General features: G+C 47.5%; 9 protein-coding genes across 9 annotated transcripts; 5 read left to right on the forward strand and 4 right to left on the reverse strand.

Annotated features, from left to right (window-relative positions):
• Positions 1-342: 342 nt before the first annotated feature.
• On the forward strand, positions 343-990 carry TRVA0_009S00100 (uncharacterized protein; the record flags this gene model as incomplete). The annotated part of the gene is made up of 1 exon (XM_076683502.1): positions 343-990. The coding sequence occupies one exon, from the start codon at positions 343-345 to the stop codon at positions 988-990; it is 648 nt and encodes a 215-aa protein (XP_076542129.1).
• Positions 991-2,246: 1,256 nt separating this feature from the next.
• Positions 2,247-3,074, forward strand: TRVA0_009S00122 (Ty1/Copia family ribonuclease HI; the record flags this gene model as incomplete). Its single annotated transcript, XM_076683503.1, has 1 exon — positions 2,247-3,074. One exon carries the CDS (start codon positions 2,247-2,249, stop codon positions 3,072-3,074), a length of 828 nt encoding a protein of 275 aa, XP_076542130.1.
• A 7,269-nt stretch (positions 3,075-10,343) lies between these two features.
• On the reverse strand, positions 10,344-11,243 carry ORA1 (oxidoreductase; the record flags this gene model as incomplete). The annotated part of the gene is made up of 2 exons (XM_076683504.1): positions 10,344-10,845; positions 10,912-11,243. The coding sequence occupies 2 exons, from the start codon at positions 11,241-11,243 to the stop codon at positions 10,344-10,346; spliced, it is 834 nt and encodes a 277-aa protein (XP_076542131.1).
• An 820-nt stretch (positions 11,244-12,063) lies between these two features.
• VPS68 (Vps68p) lies at positions 12,064-12,634 on the forward strand (the record flags this gene model as incomplete). The annotated part of the gene is made up of 2 exons (XM_076683505.1): positions 12,064-12,153; positions 12,200-12,634. 2 exons carry the CDS (start codon positions 12,064-12,066, stop codon positions 12,632-12,634), a joined length of 525 nt encoding a protein of 174 aa, XP_076542132.1.
• Positions 12,635-13,237: 603 nt separating this feature from the next.
• Positions 13,238-14,407, reverse strand: RIM11 (GSK family serine/threonine-protein kinase; the record flags this gene model as incomplete). Its single annotated transcript, XM_076683506.1, has 1 exon — positions 13,238-14,407. One exon carries the CDS (start codon positions 14,405-14,407, stop codon positions 13,238-13,240), a length of 1,170 nt encoding a protein of 389 aa, XP_076542133.1.
• A 903-nt stretch (positions 14,408-15,310) lies between these two features.
• Positions 15,311-15,616, forward strand: TRVA0_009S00210 (uncharacterized protein; the record flags this gene model as incomplete). Its single annotated transcript, XM_076683507.1, has 1 exon — positions 15,311-15,616. One exon carries the CDS (start codon positions 15,311-15,313, stop codon positions 15,614-15,616), a length of 306 nt encoding a protein of 101 aa, XP_076542134.1.
• A 1,530-nt stretch (positions 15,617-17,146) lies between these two features.
• DID4 (ESCRT-III subunit protein DID4) lies at positions 17,147-17,782 on the forward strand (the record flags this gene model as incomplete). Its single annotated transcript, XM_076683508.1, has 1 exon — positions 17,147-17,782. One exon carries the CDS (start codon positions 17,147-17,149, stop codon positions 17,780-17,782), a length of 636 nt encoding a protein of 211 aa, XP_076542135.1.
• A 749-nt stretch (positions 17,783-18,531) lies between these two features.
• Positions 18,532-19,134, reverse strand: MET14 (adenylyl-sulfate kinase; the record flags this gene model as incomplete). Its single annotated transcript, XM_076683509.1, has 1 exon — positions 18,532-19,134. The coding sequence occupies one exon, from the start codon at positions 19,132-19,134 to the stop codon at positions 18,532-18,534; it is 603 nt and encodes a 200-aa protein (XP_076542136.1).
• Positions 19,135-19,577: 443 nt separating this feature from the next.
• TRVA0_009S00276 (uncharacterized protein) lies at positions 19,578-20,534 on the reverse strand (the record flags this gene model as incomplete). The annotated part of the gene is made up of 1 exon (XM_076683510.1): positions 19,578-20,534. The coding sequence occupies one exon, from the start codon at positions 20,532-20,534 to the stop codon at positions 19,578-19,580; it is 957 nt and encodes a 318-aa protein (XP_076542137.1).
• Positions 20,535-20,983: the final 449 nt, after the last annotated feature.

Here is a 20,983-nt window from a genome sequence, read left to right on the forward strand (position 1 = left end):
CAACCTAATAAGGATGGATGTCGCGATGGAAACGGGTAAGTGTTCTTTGGGGCGGATTTCCGCTTAATACCGGGAGAACTGGTACGCGATATCTCCTTTTACACCAGGACAGTACCCTGGTAACTTCCGCTTTGCGGAAGTGGAGTCGTTCCCCAGAAAACCGGTAACACCGCAGGCGGGATTCGAACCTGGAACCACCCAGTCATCTTGCCGAAGGCAGGGCGAACACTTTATCCACTAGGCCACACGGCCCTGCCTCTTCAGAAGCGAAATTCGAATGATCGAAGAGACGGCAATTACCGAAACAAACGACGAAACATCGAGTGCGATCGATGCCATAAAATGGGCCATATTGCTAAGAATTGCCGGACCCGGATCTCGAACGAGATGGACGACAGTTCGAAATCGTCTACGGCTAATCGGCAAGAATGGGCCTCCTGTGTCTCGAATCGGATGGGTTGTGGGGTAGATGCCACTACCTGGGTCTGGAACTCCGGCTCCACTTCCCATATTGCACTTGACAAAGCCGTCTTTACTGACTACAAAGAGTGTGACGAAGTGTTGAAAGCATTCTCTGGTTCGACCAGAATTATTGGAACAGGAACTGTTGTCCTCACTTTGGACGATGGCAGAATTGTAAAGCTTAACAATGTGAAGCATGCACCCGATGGAGATTGTAATTTATTCTCTTACACTGCGGCATTGCGGCGAAGCGTCGACTTCAAATTCCGCGAAGATGGCGGAATAGATGCGCGATTTAATGGCGCTAGGAGTGACCAATGGGTTCACTTTGCGAGTCTTGGTGACAGTGGTCATCAATTACTTCTTAATGGAGTTGCTAAGCCAGCCGAAAAGGCATTGGCCATGAATGTTGTGTCTAAGAATTTACTGCATCAGCGAATGGCGCATGCAAAAAAAAATGATGAGATTTTGAATGTTGTGGCAGAAATAAACTGCTTGAAAATTGGTGAATACCAATGTGTGGCATAAATTAATGATTCGAACATTGCGAGACAGAGCAAAATGCCTGATTTTTAACAGTGGATTGCCAAACCGATTCTGGCCAGAAGCTATTAAATATGCTGCTATTATCACGAATTTGCTGCCTCATTCAAAGACTAAGAAATGTCCTGTTGAACTCTTTCCCGGGAAACACACTGAGATTGATCAAATTAAAGTATTTGGCTGTGGTGTACACTACTGGATTAATCCCGCTTATCGCAAAGATTGGGACCCTAATTCTGCGTCAGGTAAATTTTTGGGCGTTGATTATGAGTCAAAGGCATTCAGAGTGTACACAGAGAAGAAGAAGATCATTAAAACCAATAAGGTTGTGTTCAACGAGAGTTATTTCCCCGCAAATATGGGCTGGGGTTTGAAATATTGGACAGAAGAAGACCGCAGCGGTGATCCCTTTGAGGCGCCAGAAGCTTACCTTGAACTAACTTCAGGTAGCATTGATCAAGGGGGTGATAAGGTCCAACATCCTGATAACACCGTTATTGTATTGCCAGTCCACAAAGATACAGGATCGTCTGACTCAGGGCGTGCTGAACAGTCAGATTATGAAGATATGGCTTGACCATTGTCATTAGTCGGCGATATAGAAGACTGCATGGATGAAGAAAAGTTTGCTTCGTTATTTAAGAAAGAGCTGAGTCTTGAAGACAGCAATGACACTCCAGAGAATATGGAGAATCTTGACGTGTTGTCTGACGTTGACGTTGGAAATGATCAACGCTACATTGAAGTGATTTACTCTGACGATGGCCAAGAGATTGTCCAAGAGTTTGATGCTATTGCACACTTTGTGAGAGAAGTCAATGACTTTAAAGTTGGAATTATTCGAAAGCCCAATGTCGTGAGCACGGAAGAAAAGATTCTTCCGGAAACTGTCTCATTTGTTGTACAGGTTGGAAGGCGTCCAGAGCCAAGAAATGACAGAGCAGTGGCTTTAATGAGCAATGCAGTACATGAACCTCAGTCATATCGTCAAGCCGTCAATTGTCCGCAAGCTGAAAAATGGGCTGATGCTATCGACAGTGAATTGCAGTCGTTGATTGATCATGGAACCTGGGAAGTAGACAAGCTTCCAGAAGGCAGAACTCCACTTGGTTCTAGATGGCATTGGCCAATTGAAGGAGACTAAAGATGCGCTGGCGAATATTTTTAAGATAAAAGATCTCGGAAGAATCAAGCAGTTCCTGGGTATATCCATTGCTCAGCGGAAAGATGGGTCTATCGAGATGAACCATCATCAATTCATCAAGACCATGCTGATGGAATATGGCATGGATGAGGCTAAATCGGCAGATACACCTATGCTGCATAAACATGACCTAGACGTTGTCATAGAGAAAGCTAAGCGGGCTGAAACGGACAAAGATCCAGAGAGAAATGCTGATGGCACTGAATACAGGAGCCTAATTGGAAAGCTACTATATCTGAGCAATACCACAAGGTGTGACATTACCCAGGCTGTGTCGAAGTTGAGTCGATACATGGCCGAGCCAAAGTTTAAACATTTTGTAGCCGCAAAGCGCGTGCTAAGGTATTTGAAGAATACAACCAACTTTGGGATTCGATACTCGAAGCAAGACACATGGAGCCTTGATGTGTTCTGCGATGCAGACTGGGGAAACGATCCTATTGATCGTAAGTCAATCTCTGGATACTTTTCATCGTTGTCAGGCGGTGCATTAAGCTGGAGCTCAAAGAAGCAGCATACTGTTGCAACATCAACCACAGAAGCCGAATTTTTGGCGCTATCGGAAACCGTAAAGGAAGTGCTCTGGCTGAAGATGCTCATCCAAGAAATGCAGCTAAGACTTCAGAATAGTCCTATTACGATCTTTAACGACAATACACAGGCGATTCGCCTAGCGTCGCTACATGGACGGACCAAGCATAATTACATTCGCTACAAGTTCGTGAGAGAGCGAGTTAACAGACGAGAAGTGTTTATTGATTACGTGAAGTCTGAAAACAGAGCGGATACACTAAACAAACCACTACAGAAGAACCAGTTCGAAACGATACGAGATCTTATTGATATCAAGGCTCGAGAAGTTTGAACTGAGGGGGTGTGTTTGTTGGAGTTCATGTGTTGGCGTCCGGCTCAGCACATTGCCTCGACCAGGTTTTCCTAGAACCTGGGGATATTGTGGGGCCCCTGGTCCCTGCGTTGCCCCTGGGCCCTGCGTCGCCCCTGATCCCTGCAGGATCCCTGAGTCCCTTGGGGTACCTTATTGGGACTTTTCTCCACTAAGGACCGGGACTGCTGTTTGAGCAGGCGTTGCGCGCGCTTTGAGATCGCACCCCACTCATTCTCGCGCGGCCCCGGCGCGCTCCCGTTTTTCGTCTATATCTTTCGACTCTTTTTGATTTTTTCTTTCTTCTTTTCTCTTTTTCTTTCCTTAAGCTTTGTTCGCTAATATTCTATTTGAAGGCTCCCGTGTTTAGCTGTTATACGGTTATCTTAAGACAGTTCCCGACGTTTATTTTTCGCTATGTCCGACAATACTGGTGAGTCCCATGGTCAGCCTTTGCCTGAGATGCAGGCTACCATGACCCAGCTACTTCAAGCCTTAGTCGGTTCTGTCGGCACCGGGAATCGAACCCAGGTCGCCCAACAGTGTTGACGTAGCGACTTTAGGACTTAGCTGTGTTGATGTGGAGGTGGCTACATTGGGTAGAATGCTAGCCAGCCACGCGTGATTGGGAGTTATACTATAGATGGGAGTTCCCACTTGTGGTGTGTTTAGATTGATAACAACAATATACTGTGTGCTGTGAACCGCAAAAAATGTCTACCAACGAGAACTCTATTAATACAACTGCCTACTCTTCCTCTGAGGTATCCAACGACCCTCCTATCCAGAGTCTGGCAGTTCAACATGGCTAGGATTCTACCCAATGTAGCCACTTCCACATCAACACAACTAAGTCCCAAAGCCGCCACGTCAACACAGCGTGCCCAATACAGGCACCGTTGTGGTATGGCAATTTAGAGGACATGAAGAATAGAATCTAAAAAAGGATATTAGTTTATTTCAAAAACTGGCTGAGTTATAGTCAGTAGTAGTGGACCGAGTCACTGCCCAAAGTATTGTCCCCATTAACTCGCCAACGAAAAATGAGACTCACCCATAACCAAAGCAGAGGATAAAATAGGGCCGTAAGAAATGATTAAACTAACTGTCATTTAAGTCGAGTAAGAATTGACCGAATTATGAACATTCAAAAGTTGACTTGATTCCAGGCATGTTACGCTGCTGCCATAGTATTTCTTGGACAGCATTTGGAGGTGGCATTCTAAAATGAGAGGTGGCAGTGCCAACTCCTATCGTGCGTTAATGACTAGGTAATTTGTTGTGTAAATTCTAAAATGTGTTGTGTCCTGATCAACTCCCCCCGAATGGGCACCTATTAGTAAGCATTAATATTAATAATCATTTTAGTTATTTTGTGAGTAATAAGAGTATTAATAAATATTGCTTAGTCAGTAATTCTGTGTCTGGAGCAAGCCCTTTGTTCGTTGTTGCTGGCACTTGTGTGACACTTATTAGCACTGATAACTATGGGCATGTTGCAACTTGCAATGGTAATCAACTGTTTTATAGTAGTAGGAGTGATTATGGGCTGGATAACTTTTCATTTCGTATTATTACAGTATCCCGGGTTTAATTTTGTGAGCTCCCACGGCTTACTAATGGTAACAGCCGTATATGTGGTGTCACGTGTTGTAAGTGAGTTATTCGGAACGTCTCGTATTTATGTCTCATATTATTGTCCTCTTTGAAGTCTTGTCGTTTTTCAAGTCGTATACAATTCTTGGGGAATTCATCACCGAGAAACATTCACTTGTTTCAACCGCGAGTCGTATATTTATTATATGCGACATAGACATCCGATCTACTCTTTCAACCCTTATCCATCCTCCACCCGCTCACCACCCCCTCCCATCCATTCTCTACCCCTTGCCCTGTAGGCAGCAACAGATGTATAGAGCATGCGCTAAACTGGATGCTTTTTAAGCTGTTGGCAGTGCATCATAAACTTTGTGCGGCGATTGGGATTGATATTGTTGGTGGTAAATACAGCTTCGTACTAAAGCTTAGAACCGGTAGTAATATCGATCGCACAAACGAAATTGTGCCGCTATGTCGCTTATCCGTCGCGATGAATGAATATGAATGAATGAATTATCTATTTTAAGTCTCTGTGGTCTTTAACTCGTCGTGGAGTGGTGGCGGCAGGCTTACGAACTCAATTGCTGCTCCTGCCTCTCTCGTAGATCTACTCAGGAGGTAGACTCAGAAGCCATTCTAACCCTAGCTTCCGTACTGGGCATTCCGCCGGGGTGTACCAGCAAGGGTCCCAAAGGCCACGATTCGCGGTAATCGCGGCGTTCACGTCGTGGGCCTATGCCCGTACTATGGCTCTCGGAGATCGTCGGTACTATGAGCCGACTTGCGAGGCATGGCTACATGGGCACGTAAGGATCGCCCATGGGAATCGGCGGTCAGTTGCGCCTCAAGGTCCTCCACCCTTATAGGAAACACTTTTTCTGGAAGGGATTTGAAACTGTGGTGCATCGGGGCACCATTCGGGAGCGTCCTTCTAACCGGCCTGCTGTACAGGCGAGGTCAGAAAAAGCCGTACGATCGGATAACGCTTATCCGTCGTCTAGTAATGTGGTATGCATATTCTCGAGATCTCCAACTCATCGGGCAAACTCAATTGTATCGTGGATATCGTCAGCAAATTGAACTCATTGACGGCAATGGCGCGGGTATATGGAAGATACCGGGTGATAGAATTATCACCTCATGGCAGAGAATATATATGAGAATGGCCGGGCTCAATGAAGTTCATTTGAGCTCAATTTATAATTTTGAAATAAAGGCACCACAGCCATTACCGGTATTATGCCTCTTTTCGGAACCCTACCTGCATTACTCGACAGAGTGCTGTAGAGGAAGCAAGTGCGAAAAAAAAACAAGCATTATGCACGTTAATCAATTTACAGAAAAAAAAATGGATGCGCAATGATTCCAGTTGCCAGAAGTAATGCTCCAGGGACTAAAACGGTGACACCTGCGTTCAAATGTGTAACGGATGGAACATCCAGTGAAGAAACTAAAGCGACATCAGCAAAAGGGGCTACAGCACTAAGCCGAATTCGGCTGGGCAGCTCAAGAGAATAACATGAATTCTTAAACCTCCCTCTGAAGAGCCTAAGGCAGTAGAACAAACTATATATCACATTTAGAACTTGAAAAAATCACTAGCATTTACCAAGAAAGCAGATTTCAAAGTGTTAATGCAAACATCACATAATGATGAAACAGATAGGCACAAATCTAATAGGCAATACCATTGGCAATTGCTGAAAATTGTCGGAATTCTGAGGCCCCTACAGTACGCTGTCTACTTAGAATTGCTATCCTTAAAGACAATTGATCAGTTCTGTCTGGTCGCAGGTAGATACGGCGAATGGATTGGGAAGTTTATGTGACGATTTGATCGAAATTCTGCGACCCTGAGGACGTTTTCGGAAATTTTAGTTATTTCTGTTAACTCTTTTTCTTTAATTATGTCAACGATAAGGAAATCTTTAGAAGTCTTGATTTAAATTTGATATTAATGTATTATACTCAGCTAGCCGACTACAGTGATGTAAATTTCATTTCTCAATGACCTAAAATGACGGAATAAATGCCCTTCAATTCTGAGAAGAAGTAAAGCTGATCGGCGCTGGGAAATTTACTACGGGGAAATTCGAAAAAGTTGTCAGGGTGCTTGTTGCAATTAACGCCTCATTACCGGTATCTCAAAGTGAATATTTGTAAGAACAATGGTCATTAGAGAAACATGCGACAAAATATATTCTTTGTTGAGGGAATCGAGCCACTATTTTAAAGCCGCCACTATCCTTGTTAAATTTCTGTTGGTCGATAAAGTCGCCCGCCGTATTAGTTTAAATATGTTGATACTGTTGAGGTATAGCGGTTCGGTGAATGTCCGGTGTGGACAGGCTCGGCGAGTGACCGATGTAGACAGGCTCGGAGAGTGACCGAAGTGAAACGGTTCGGAGAATAGCCGAGCTGTGGAATCGGAACATCGGTGATGAAGCGAAGGAGAATCACACCGGTGGCATGAAAGATAAATTGAGGGAAGTTCCCATGGTTGGAAAAATAAGCAAATAGACAGTAATGCAGGAACTCACCGGGGACCAAGTCTCTGACACACTACCAGTAGCTGCGACGGAAAGAATGGATAAGGATCCTTTCTTTCAACAGATACGAAATACGTGCCGCAGTCAAGTGACCCGGACCTCTAGCATGATGACCCTTTGATATACTCACAGACTGGACAGCAGACCAACCAGGACCAGCAGACTAGTTTAGCATAGGCTGGAACTCGCGAAGGGTCTGCACCACGTTCCCTTGGGAATCATTCCGTTGCTGGGTAGCTGGAGCGGGCTGGACCTGAGTTTGCTTAGCCGTTGCCTTTTTACTCTTGGCTCTGGCGGCAGGTTGAGAAGGCTGTTGCTGCTGCTGAGTTTGAATTCGCTGTGACTAGGGCAGGAATGTGGAACATTTCGGAATTGTTTTCCTCTAATTTTTAGGTGCTAAATCATGAAATCTACTTGAAAAAAAAAGCTAGATGAATGAATCGTCTGTATTTCGAGCTGGTTGCGACTGTGTCACCAAGTTAGTACATAGTACATCAACACATATATTTGTCCGCTAAGCAGACAATTCAACATATTATAACAAATCAATGGAAATTAAAAAACCTTTGGTTGATGAGGCCGATCTCCTTAGTGCCGCGGCACGAAGGAAAACTAGCGGTAATTACCTATCGGTACACAAAACAGCTATAAATGAACTCAATGCAATATATAATGAAAAGGCATTTTATTGACCTGTTGGTTCTTGCTTAATATTAGAACGATCCAAATTTAATCGAGGGGTATAAGAGTGTAGAACACAACACAGATAGAGAATAGACTATCTGTATTTTCGGCCTGTTGCGACTGTTTCACCAAGTTAGGTCTTATATAATACATACACCAGCCTATGAATGAGGAAATATGGAAACGCATAGAGAACCATATGGCGGAGACGGGACGTGGAAAGAAAAGAGAGATTTCTGATTTTTTGTGATTATTTTCATTATTCATTTTAAAAAGCAAAAAAAAAAAAGAGAAATATAAGGGACCGATGGCATCAGGCGAAAGATGGAATAACGGATTATTTTGATTGTGCGAGAAATTAAACAAAAAAAAAAGAAAAAAAGGCGAAGCAGAAATATAAGGGATGGTGGACATAAGGTGAAAGATGGAACAGATGTACTTTGATTGTGCGAGAAAAAAAAAAGGTTTGCTATACTAACAAGTACTCATAGGGTATTCAAGCAGTCACGAAGAGTCAAGAGGATTTTGGAAACGAAAATTCTAAACGAAGATGAGGAGTTAACATGATCGTTTGCAATTTAGGAACGGCCAGTCTCAAGGTGTTGAACGAATGGATCCTTATCCATTCTTTCCATAGCAGCTACTGGTTGTGTGTTAGAGACTTGGTCCCCGGTGAGTTCCTGCATTACTGTCTATTTGCTTACTTCTCCAACCATGGGAAACTCCTCCTTTTATCTCTCACTCCATTGCCGGACCGGTACTCCTCGGTTCCTCTCTTAACCGGTATTCCTCGGTTCCTCTCCTAACCGCTATACCTCAACAAAGGTTAGTTGAGTGAGTGATACCAAGCGATGCTGATAGTGTCAGCGATACTTCCCGAGAGGAAATTGTCAACGTTGCGCACCATAATGCACCAGTCACAAAAGTCATTGACATCAATACACCTCAGACTATTATATGGTAGATTGTAATGATAGTAACGTATTATTATGAGTATAATAGATTCTGATAATATAAAATATTATATAGATAATCTTACCAAATGTTGGGACTTGATTTGGTTAAAGCAACAGCACCGTAAGTATACCTTGGCATTAAATATGTTGGTATGCGGTAAGCTATGCATTGAGCTACATCCATTGAATGATGGAATACGGCTTTGGAATGCATGATATTGCTTCGCCGCGACCTGAGCAAGCTGTAACGATTTCAGAAGAAGGCAATTAGGCGGATCATTGGTGCCGTCTAATTCCCGTCCGAAAGAGTTTTACATTCAAACTGGCCAGGTTATATCGAATTCGGATAAACAGCAAATGGCTCAGATGTAGCAAATGGTGAGAGCTGCGTAATGCTAATTAAGCTTCGGTATAACTCACCTTTATAACTCAAAGCTTCCCAAATAAATATTGGATGGCAGCCAACCATCCTGCCTGTCGACTCCAAAGCACCCATTGGCTCCCATCTCATTGTTAAGTAGCCACTGTATGTCGCGACAAACGCTCTAATAGACTATAGTTGCTGCAGGATTTATTATTGCCTCTTTTCAATGTATACAGTCTGCCACTGAGGTAATCAATCTCGTTTAACCTTCATATTTTAGGAACTTATCATGCCTTATTAGAGCCTTCATATACCGGTAGTTAGATTAGCCCTCCTATACTTTAAGCAAACTATTTTATAGATGAACGGTACTTATTTTTGATACCTAACGTTGTGTTACTTTATAAATCTTATTTGCAAGTTGAGATATTTGTAACTGCGAGCTTTCAGTTGGTCTCGCTAGCAATTCGGTACCTGCATTTTTTATCCTGTTGCAGAGGAATTGTCGGTGTTACTTTGGGCGACGTTTTTTTTTTTTTGCACCCCGATGTCCACTCTCATAATATTAACCATACTGATGTTCGATAAATACGGAGATTCCAAACTCTATTGCCTTTCTTAACAGTTAATTATTTCTATCCCACTAGGGAAATGTATTATGCTTGGAACCCTATGAGGCACTTCTGTATATTCATAGCCCATAGCATGAAAAGGAGGCTCATAAGGCTGCTCTCTCTTACTGAATTTCGTCGATGTGCAGGCGTAAGCAGATAACTGATAGTATCATAAGGTGGTGTATCCATTTACTGCAAAACTCAAATTCCAGTTGATAGCTAATTATAAAAAAAAAATAATAAAAAACCATTGTCGCTGTCGATCTATGACTATATTCTGCTATCGACATTGTTTATTACATGCGATTCACATCGAAATCACTTCAACCCCGTAAATCGGACTAGGGGACAGCGAATACTACAGATTTACCATCTTTTTATTGTTGATAGTGGCCCAAAGTGTGCTGAATGTGTTAATACCGGTTCTGTACAGAGAGATATTTTCGGTGTGAATTACATGTAATACTAACTAGTTGTCGGCCAGTCTACTCTGGCTTTCTATAGACGTGACTAGCTGATGCCTGATGGCTAGGGAAGATAAGGGTGTCGGCAATGACAGTGTTCTGTCGTCGAGTCAGCGCAAAGACAATCATCTCGGCAATGTCCTCGGCAACCAGTGGTTCGGTGCCCTTGTATACGGCGGCCGCTTTATCCTTGTCGCCTCTGTTCCGCACCACTGAGAACTCTGTTTCTACGGCACCTGGCTGGATTTCCATCACCCGGATGCGGGTATCAATGGTCTCCTTTCGAAGCGAGTGGGTGAACGATCGCAAAGCCGCTTTGGTCGCACAGTAGATGGCTCCGCCTGGGTACGGGTCTAGGCCGGCAATGGATCCGAGGTTCACGATATCACCGTGACCCTGGGCCCTGAACTTGGGCACAAACTGCTGCGTGAGCGAGATGAGCCCCAGGACATTGGTGTTGAACATCGTGTCTACATCAGCCTGGGCAATCTCACCGACCTTCTCACTACCAAACACCATTCCACTAATTATGTGGTAAGCACACACAATCAAAAAAGAGTAATTGATCAACCACACGGGGCACACTTACGCGTTATTAATGAGCACGTCGACGTTGGACCACTCCTGGGGCATGTCTTTGACCCACTCCGGCACCCGAGCATGATCACTCACGTCGAACTTGAGGGGGAGCACAGAGATGCCCGGGTACTTGGACTCCAGTTCCTTCTTGGCTTCCTCGAGTCTCTCGAGCCGCCGGGCTGTCAAGATGAGTCGGATGTTGCCGTTGGCGGCCTCGGCCAACTCGTAGGCAGTCGCCTTGCCAATTCCCGAGGAGGCCCCAGTGATGAAAACCGTTTTGCCGGCAATTCTCTCTGCTGCTTTCGCTCCGTAGGACATGTTTCTTGCAAGCTGTCGAATCATGGGGTGGATGCCTTTTTTATGCTCTGCGATAAATACACCTGTTCGGGGACACGGGTCCCGGTCGGAGCCCGCTTTTACGGCCGATTGCACCACCGGCCCCATCGATAACACTATCGCATCGGCAATCTCGCTGGTGATAACGGTTGATGGCATTTACTATGGCGGGTATCAATGGTGCTGCGTTCTTGTCATTGGCTGGCAATAGGGTGCGGCTGTTGCAATACTGCAGCCGTAACAGCAGCTTACCCACTCGCTTCGGGAGGAGACCATTGATACCCGCATCCGGGTGATGGAAATCCAGCCAGGTCACAATTTATTTTTGTTACACCGCTGTTACACGCTACTTTTAAACACGTTCTACGCGCGTATTCGTTGCAATTTTTGTTACGTAGGTTGCTTACACGCTAGTAGCAAAACCTTTGTTACGGGCAAGCGATGTGTATCGTACGTACTTACCTCCGCCGCAGGTAACATACGTACTTACTTGTTACAATAATTAGTTACACTCGTGGCTGTCACGAAACAGCTGTATTTGTTATGCTCGTTGCAATATTCGTTACACTTGCCGCAGGGTGTTGGGAGTAACCGCTTACGGGCCCTTCATGGTCGCCAAACAGAACGCATACCGGTAATAGCCAATGGATTACTGAAAAATTGCTCTTGATTAGGCGTTTTATAATAGTTGTAATGCCTGGCATCTACAATAGCCACAATGGCTATAGTAGCTTCAACTTCTAGTCGTATCGCAGTACTACAAATGGCTGCAGGGACATGTCCCAAATGTCCCTCCGTGTGCCACTCCTGTCGACCGCACACAACAATGGAGAGAGCCACTGCGTTCCGGTTCAGTGTACCGCATATCTCGTCCAATACCCTAAGGGCCTCTGGGGTGTACCTTTCGGGTGCATTTGTGAGTTTCCAGCTGCTGAAGGGAACCCCGAAACTAACGTGTATAGTACGCCGCTGCATTCTATGTTATCCTTGACTCCGCTCTCTACTCCGCCCATGGCAATGCATCCGTAGTCCACGTCAAGTTCACCGACTGGCTGCCGTTCATCCTGTCCTCGCTGGGTATGCTCGTCATCAACACCGTAGAGAAATCCCGTCTCTCGTCAGAGTCGTTTTCGTTCGGCTCGAGCAGTGGCTACAGCTCCACTGCGGACTGGCAGGCCAAGGTCGTTCTCTTCCTTGGGTTTGCTCTTCTTTCAGGCGGTCTTGCCGGCAGTATTGTCATTCTCGTGCTTCGCTACGTGGTGCCGGGCTACCCAATGCCTACTCTGGGCATGGGCGTGGCTAACGTCGTGTGCAACGCTTGCGTCATGCTGAGCTGCGTCTCGCTGTGGCTGGCCCAGAACCTTGAGGACGAGTATAGTTATAACCTCCAGCTGTAAACTTTACAATTCATGACCTTTTCCACTATCCACTCTCCTTGCCGTAACCGGGTTTTTTGTTACGCGTCGGCAACGTTTGTTACAAGGTGTAACGGGGAGTGCGTAAATCTGTTCCTGGGAGTCAGTTACGCTTTCGATCTTTTTGGTTACGCTGTAACAAACCTTCCTACCTGTATTTTCGAGGGCCAGCCCTCGAGCTCCCGTAGCTCCGCTTCGCGGAGATCCCGTTGTTTAATTGAACCCTAGCAGCTACGACCTCCGTGTAGCGGAGCCCCAGGGGGGTTTGGGGGGACTGGTCCCTCCATTAGTACTAGGAGGGTGTGTGTATTCGAGGGCCAGCCCTCGAGCTCCCGTGGCTCCGCTTCGCCGAGAATCCCCCTGATTAGAGCCAATTGGTCCCTAGCAGCAATAATCTCCGCGCAGCGGAGCTTCAGGGGGGTTTGGGGGGACTGGTCCCCCCATTAGTACTAGGAGGGTAGTGTGTATTCGAGGGCCAGCCCTCGAGCTCCCGTGGCTCCGCTTCGCGGAGGATGAGAAGGAGTTGGGTAGATTAATTAATATATAGAGAGTATATCAAAGGGTCATCATGCTGGAGGTCCGGGGTCACTTGACGGCGGCGCGTATTTCTTCGGGGCGCAGCGGGACGAAGGTATCGAGGTCGATGCCGTGGTCTTGGCGAAGGCGCTCGATGGCGTGCTCGGGCAGGATTCTACGGTTGAGCTCGGGGGCGATGGAGAGCTCGAGCGGCGAGAAGTCAAAGAGCGGCGGCAGCTCTCTCACTGGGCCGCTGGGGTCGCGCGAGTCCGGGTACTTGGTGGCCGGGTCCCGGAGCTCGTCAAAGAAGGCGTGGCTCAGCACCTCAATGGCCGAGAGCCGCTGGCCCGGGGAGTACTCGAGCAGGCGCGATATCAGGTCGATGGCCTCCGGGGTCGCTTTTCTAAACACCTTGGAGAACGGGTGCGGGCGGATCTGCGGGAACCGATGCTCCATGTAGTTGGGGTTCATGGTGCGGATCTGCTCCCGGGTCGGGGTGCCCAACACCTTGATGATCTCTACGAGCTGGTCGACGCCGGACTCTCCGGGGAACAGCGGCTGGCCGAGCATGAGTTCCGCCATGACGCAGGAGCTCGACCACACGTCGATCTTGGTCGTGTAGTTCTGCGCGCCAAAGATGAGCTCGGGCGCACGGTAGTACCGCGAGCATATATAAGACACGTTGGGCTCCCCGGGGACGAGCATCTTAGCGGACCCAAAGTCGCACAGTTTGAGCACGCCGGTCGCCGGATCGAGCAGCAGGTTCTGGGGCTTGATGTCACGGTGGCAGATGCCCAACGCGTGGATGTAGGCCAGCGACCGGAACAGCTGGTAGGTCAGCAGCTTGACTTCGAGCACCGGCATGGGCATCTTGAGCCGCGCAAAGTAGCGCGACGCGCGGTACACCGTTTCGGGCACGTACTCAAGCACCAGGTTAAGGTACACGTCCTCCTTGTCCGAGTGGGAGTAGAAGTACGCCTTGAGCTCGACGATGTTGGGGTGCGACACCTTGCGCATGATCTCGAGCTCTCGGTTCTTGAACCGCTTGTCCTGGAGCACGCGTTTGATGGCGGCGCTCTCGCCCGACGGTATGAGCTTGGTTTGGAAGACAACGCCAAAGGATCCAGAGCCGACGACCTTGTAGAGCGAGTACGACAGCTCTCTGAGCTCGCCCGTCTTGCCGTCGCGCACTTTTTCTTTGACGATTTCTTCGGAATTTGGTTGCGGAGGGGCCTGCATTTTTCAAATTCACCAAATTATTCCTTTTTTTCTTCTATTCCTTATACTCGAGGGGTTAATACTCGAGGTGATCAGCGGGGTCAGACTATCTTCGAAATATTCGTTAAATATTCAAGATATTCTTCAAATGAGATATTGGGCAATACTCGAGAGATTCTTCAATATTGGAGATATCGAAATATTGTTTAACACTCCCAATATTCCTTCAATAGTCGAGATATTCGTTAATACTCGAGACAGTCTTCCAGTATTCGTTCACTCGAGACCAGTCGTCAAATATTTCGTAAATATTCGTAAATATTCGTCGTAAATATTCGTAGAAATTCGTAGAAATTCGTAGAAGTTCGTAAAGATTCGTCAAATATTCCAAATATCCGTAGTCCAAATATTCGCAAATACCCGCTCAAATATTGGAAAATAATTCGTAACACTCCACAAATAATCCCAAGTTCCTCGCGATATTCCACAAATAATCAATCGCGATCCCTTCAATGGTCAGTCCGTGTCGCGTCGCGTCTTGTCTCTCTCTCTCTCTCCACAATTCTCCGTCCCTCGTCGGTTCTTTGTCGGATCCCTGTACGCGCCTCTCGTTGGTTCACAGACCGCTGTTGTGCGCTCTTGTAGGCTCTCTTGTAAGGCTGCCGTTGGATTAGATGGTGGAGGGTTGAAGGGAAATAAGCGACACAAACAACCGTGGTGCAAAGCGTCGTTTTTGTGTGGCTGGTGGCGCCCCCGGAGGGCCGGGTAACTTTTGCGGTCACATTTTCGTCCCTCCTGCCTGCCCCGCAACGCACAAACGCACTCCCCCCCTCCTCCCTGTTCTGGGGCGCATTTCACACCCAGTTAAGCCGCAGCAACTAATCCCCTTCTCCATTCCCCTCGTGCTACCGAAGACTTGACCCTATGATATTCTTCTTAGTCTTTTTGTTAACAATTCCTCTGCTGTACCCTCTTTTCGCTCTCGTGGCAGCTACAATTGGTTTGAGGGGGTGGGCAGGCGGGAAGGTGGGGGTGGGCGAACATTCCAGAATCTACGCGGTAGGCAACGCGCGTTGTCAAAAGATGGGGTGCGTGGTAGGTGCAGTGGGTGGTGAACACCCCGGACGGCCTTTGGCTTGTCGGTCAATTGTCTTCCTGGGGGCCAGCCCCCAGACCCCCGTGGGCTCCGCTGCGCGGAGGGGCTTCCAGCCATTGGGATTGGACAATTGAACGGTCTGGTGAATGCAGATTAATGTGAGCCTCGGAAAAAAAAAAATTTGACGTCATATTTTAGACCGTACGTAAGCATTACAAGGTACTCAATTGGCTACATTGTTCATGCAGATTTGAGGTACTAAAGGGGCTAACAGCTAAAAATTTGTCCCTCAGTGTTCCTTGACCTTACTCTGGCTCAACTGTAAGGATTGTGTACCACGCATTATCGCATTGACCATACTATACTGTAATATAAATTAAAATCTTCAATGGGAAGGGAGGCCAAAAGCTTCCACTTCAGATACATGTTACCGGTAATATGGTAACGTTACTGTTTCAAAAAATACTATAGTAGGTACACGTAAGTAACAAATCTTTCCATCAATTGAACAATCCCCGTTATTGGTAGCTATTCATAAAGTCACACCAATTGGGCCCCACAGTTGTATCATCCCCATTGACTACCATTAACAATATCTTAACGGTATATTAACAGTATATTGCCAGTATATTAACTGCATATTAAAGGTAGTTAAAACCCAATTGGAGTATCAGCGTTTCTTGCCAAGGAAGGCCCCTCGTGGTATCAGTGATAAAATCGAGTGTCTATCCTTATAATTCAAGAATTTGTTTAAACCTCACACAGTTGGGTTGCTCTTATAGTCGGGTTGTAGAGATGAAACCTTTTTGATATTATCATGAAATTTCACGTGTGAAACCACTTTTACTGTACCTGCATTAGGGTCTTGAACGGTTAATCTACTCCATTATCAACGAAGTACCGGCATTACTTTAAAATAATAATCTATGGATACACAGAGGTATATAATGAGGCGGGGGCAGACTTTATCTACCGGTAGTATATAATCCTTCAAACCCTAGCGGTGGCTTGGCATATCACTAGGGTCTTACAGTTTGACCGCATTCGCGCACTGAACATTTGGTTTCCTCGAAGTCCAAACAGTTCACTGGAGACTAAATATCACACATTCTTCAACTGTGTAGGATTTTCAATAAAAGTAGGAGAAAAAATTGAAGTAACGGTTATACAAATAAAATATGGGCAATTGAAATGTCTACATATATCTCGGGTAGGTGTAAGTGATACTTGCCCCATCCTCCGCAAAGCGGAGCTACGGGGGTCTGGGGGCTGGCCCCCAGTATATCTAACTACTGCTACTAATACACAAGGTAGGTATCCTGAGCAGTTGAAGTAGAAGGTTGGTTGAAATCCTGGGGATACTTTCTCAGCAAAACTGGCGCAATTCCTCCGCGAAGCGGAGCCACGGGGGTCTGGGGGCTGGCCCCCAGTATATTTTACCCACCAATACACAAATATCCCTGGCAATTGAAGCAAGAAACGAAAGTTACTAGCCAGCTAGCCAGCTAGCGGATAATATCAGACGAATTAACTAACGTTAATATAGTTGAAATTGATCGGGGCCGGGGGTGGTGGGGAGGCGACCACCCACAGAGAAGCCCCCGTAGACGAGGAAGGACAACCGGGTTGAGATGCAAGCGATAAACTGGATATTCGGGCGGGGCATGACGCCGCAGGAGCGGCTGCGGAAGCACCAGCGGGCTTTGGAGAAGACCCAGCGAGAGCTGGACCGGGAGCGGGTGAAGCTGGAGCAGCAGGAGAGGAAGCTCATCGCGGACATCAAGAAGAACGCCAAGATGGGCCAGATGGGTAGCGTCAAGGTGATGGCGAAGGATTTGGTGCGTACTCGGAGATATATCCAGAAGTTCTACCAGATGAAGACACAGCTGCAGGCGATCTCGCTGCGCATCCAGTCGGTGCGGTCGAACCAGCAGATGATGCAGAGCATGAAGGGTGCGACGCAGCTGCTCGGGTCGATGAACCGGTCGATGAACCTGCCGAGTTTGCAGAAGATCGCTATGGAGTTCGAGAAGGAGACGGATATCATGGACCAGCGCCAGGAGATGATGGATGAGGCGGTGGATGAGTCGATGGAAAACGATGAGGAGGAGTCTGACGAGATTGTTAATCAGGTTTTGGACGAGATTGGAGTTGACTTGAACCAGGCGCTGGGCGCAACTCCAAATGCGATAGTTGGAGTTGGCCAGGAAGCTCGAGAGCCCGCTGTGGCCCAGGCGATTGGCGGTGGTGGCTCCGCAGACGACGACCTTCAAGCACGATTGGATAGCTTGCGAAGGTGAAATAATTATTTTGCTAACCGTCTCCGCATTTTCCTCTGTTTCCCATCCTTCAATGTTACCTATCTTTTTATCTATGGCAATAGATATCTATGGGAGAGGGAGAAGACTCGTTGTAGCGGGTCTCGAGGATGCACATATTTAGAATGTCATTTGTATTGCAGTATATTGTTTTTTGTGGTTATTCAGTATGTCCTATCTTTGGCCTCTCTGTGTCAAGGCTAGTGATTATAAGAGCTCTTAGAAGACAAGTCGCGGAGATCTTGTAGCCATTTGTTGATCTTGCTATACTATACTAGAACCTACATGATTTACATTCCCCTATCCAATTGGGGGGACCAGTCCCCCCAAGCCCCCCCTGAGGCTCCGCTTCGCGGAGGTTTTTGGTTGATAAGGACGGGGGTTTGGGGGCAGAGGCCCCCAACTACGGGAGCTCGAGGGCTGGCCCTCGAATGAGAGACTCAGGGAGGAGTCGCAAGCAGTGCTTCGCGGAGAAGTAGGGGTAATATTGTGAGCAGCTGCCTTCCTGACGGTTTGAAATATTCTGTTTATTGAACAAGTCAAAGTATTAGCTTTGTTCAAACTAGTCAAGGCTGACCCATTGTCAGATAATAACCCGCGATCAATGCTTGTTGGAGTAACTCGAGCTCCAAAGAATTGATTGAAACAAGCTTAAATACACTTCCCGTACATTCTATTTTTGTATAATACACTTTCAGAAACTGTATGCTGCTCAATCGGTGGAGGGGTATTTACAAGTTGATGATCTTGTTGGCGACAAGGTAGTCGACAATCTGTCGAACCGCATCCTCAATAGAAGTGGTAGCACTGTGGATGTGGATCTCTGGGTTAGCAGGCGCCTCGTAAGGAGCGCTGATGCCCGTGAACTCCTTGATCTCGCCAGCTCGAGCCTTCTTGTACAGGCCCTTTGGATCTCGCTGCTCGGCGACCTCGACTGGCACGTCGACAAACACCTCAACAAACGGCAGGTTGGCCTTCTCGTGGAGCTCTCGCGCCTGATCTCGGTCAGCCCGGTACGGCGAGATGAACGAGGTCAACGCAATGGTGGTGGAGTCGGCAAACAGCTTGGCGACCTCGGAGATTCGCCGGATGTTCTCGTTCCGGTCCTGCTCCGAGAAACCCAAGTCCTTGTTGAGGCCGAACCGGATGTTGTCGCCGTCCAGACGGTAGGAATTGATCTTCTGCTGGAGCAGGAACTGCTCCAGAGCAGTCGCTATGGTGCTCTTGCCGGAAGCGCTCAGGCCCGTGAACCACAGGGTTGCGCCCTTCTGGCCAATAAGTTGGGCCCGCTCGTCGTGGGTCAGGCCCGCGTGCCAGGTGATATTAGTAGCCATCTTCTATTTCTTCTATTCTTTTCTATCGAGGTCGTTTTAAAGAGAAGAAGAAGAAGACTCATAAGTCATATATTAGAGATCTTGCAGTCCCGATCACGTGCAGACACGAAATACCTGCACTATGCGTCGTCTTTGAGCGGGATTCGCACAATCGGACAAATACGACCCATTCTATAGGGTGTAAAGTGCAAATTAAACAGGTTAACGCAGTTGTATACAGCGTCGATGGAGCGTAGATTGGGGTCGATAAAGCCGTAGGAATGGCGGGGGTGGGATACGCCGATGTCTCAGCCGCACAAAAAAGCGGCTGAAATAGCAGCGTCGGACTACAATTCTACAGGCTTGAATTTGCAAATTAAAGCATATATTTACAGGTTAACACGGTTATATATATACAGCGTTTTTGATAGCGCGCAGAATGGTCGATGGAGAGTAGAATGTTATTAGGCCGATGTCTCAGCCGCTTCAGATGCGGCCGGTGCGGCTGAAGCACCACCCCCAATTGTCTGCTCTTTGGCAAACCCGTCCCGCAGCCGCTCAATAAGCTCATCCGAAAAAGTAGTCGTCTTGAATCTCCCAGAGACTTCATTCAAAAGAGCTTCCAGCTTGGCAGTGTCAATGGATCGCACGTTCTGGGCCCGGACAGCCTCGAGACCCAGCGTCAGGTCAGTGTAGAGAATAGCCAGCTCGCTCTTCTTCTTGCCATCTACAAACTCCTTTGGAGAAGCGATCTTGCCCAGCTCCGCCTCAATGCCCTGCAGAGCCTTCTCAATATGCTCGTCCACCGGCTTGAGCGGACCGTTGGGCAACGTCGTCGAGAAATTGAACACGCCAACGAGCCGCAGCAATGCAAACTGTACATCATCCGCAGTCTGTCGGCTAAACAGCTTGAGGAAGTTGTCGAGATGCTTATTGGTCTTGCCAAACAGGCCGATTCGCACGGCATGCATGCGCACCTGCTCCTTGAGATAAAGCCGCTTGGGCACCACTTGGTACAGGTCGGTGGACCTCAGCAGGGTAATAGCGTGGTTATAGAGCCCTAGCTCGGATGCACGGCGGATGAGCGCGTTGGCATGATTCGCTCGGAGCAGACCCGGGTAGTACTGTGCGTACTCCTTGACGAGGCCCTTGACCACGCCAAAGTCGCCCTCACTCTCCATGAGCTTGATTGCATTAGTCAAGTCGGCTGCGGATGGCTGGCCCGCCCACAGTTTGGACTTTCGCACCTCCTCGCCGTCGATTACAATCGGCCGCTTCAGCGACCTCAGCTCCCGCTGTCGGCGCGGCCTGTACACTAGCTGGCGCATCGTCGTATTAATCCGGCTCGGCTGGAGCTTCTCATCGATCTTGGCGAACACCCCTTCAAACGAGGCGGTCGAGTACCCTCGCACAAACCGCATCTTTGTCGTCGTGGTCTCCTCCGCTACCTCAGTGGGTGGGTTTGATGGCCGGTGGTTGGGTCGAAAATTTCACTATCAACTTAACCACGTCTTAACTACTTAACACTCCACACACTGCTGAGGGCTCTCCGGAGCTTGGGCTCTTTTGCTGGTGAGATGACAGCAGAGTGTGTTTTCCTGTGGTATACTGGGAGGCCAGTCCCCCAGACCCCCCGTGGCTCCGCTTCGCGGAGGATTTGTTGTGCCTGTGGCGTACTGAGCGCTCCGGGATGAACTGCATACAGCTTCCAAGAATCACCTAGAAAACAATTCTTTCTTGAACGAAGGTTCTCTAATACATATCGATTCACTATATGCAGGGCCTAAATGGAATTGATTTGAAGCATTTTTGGGCTGCAATTGGATGGCTACAATCATCTCCGCGAAGCGGAGCCCCAGGGGGGTTTGGG

This window comes from Trichomonascus vanleenenianus (assembly GCF_965637985.1).
Source record: "Trichomonascus vanleenenianus strain CLIB 3782 genome assembly, contig: TRVA0_009S, whole genome shotgun sequence".
Lineage (NCBI taxonomy): Eukaryota > Fungi > Ascomycota > Dipodascomycetes > Dipodascales > Trichomonascaceae > Blastobotrys > Blastobotrys vanleenenianus.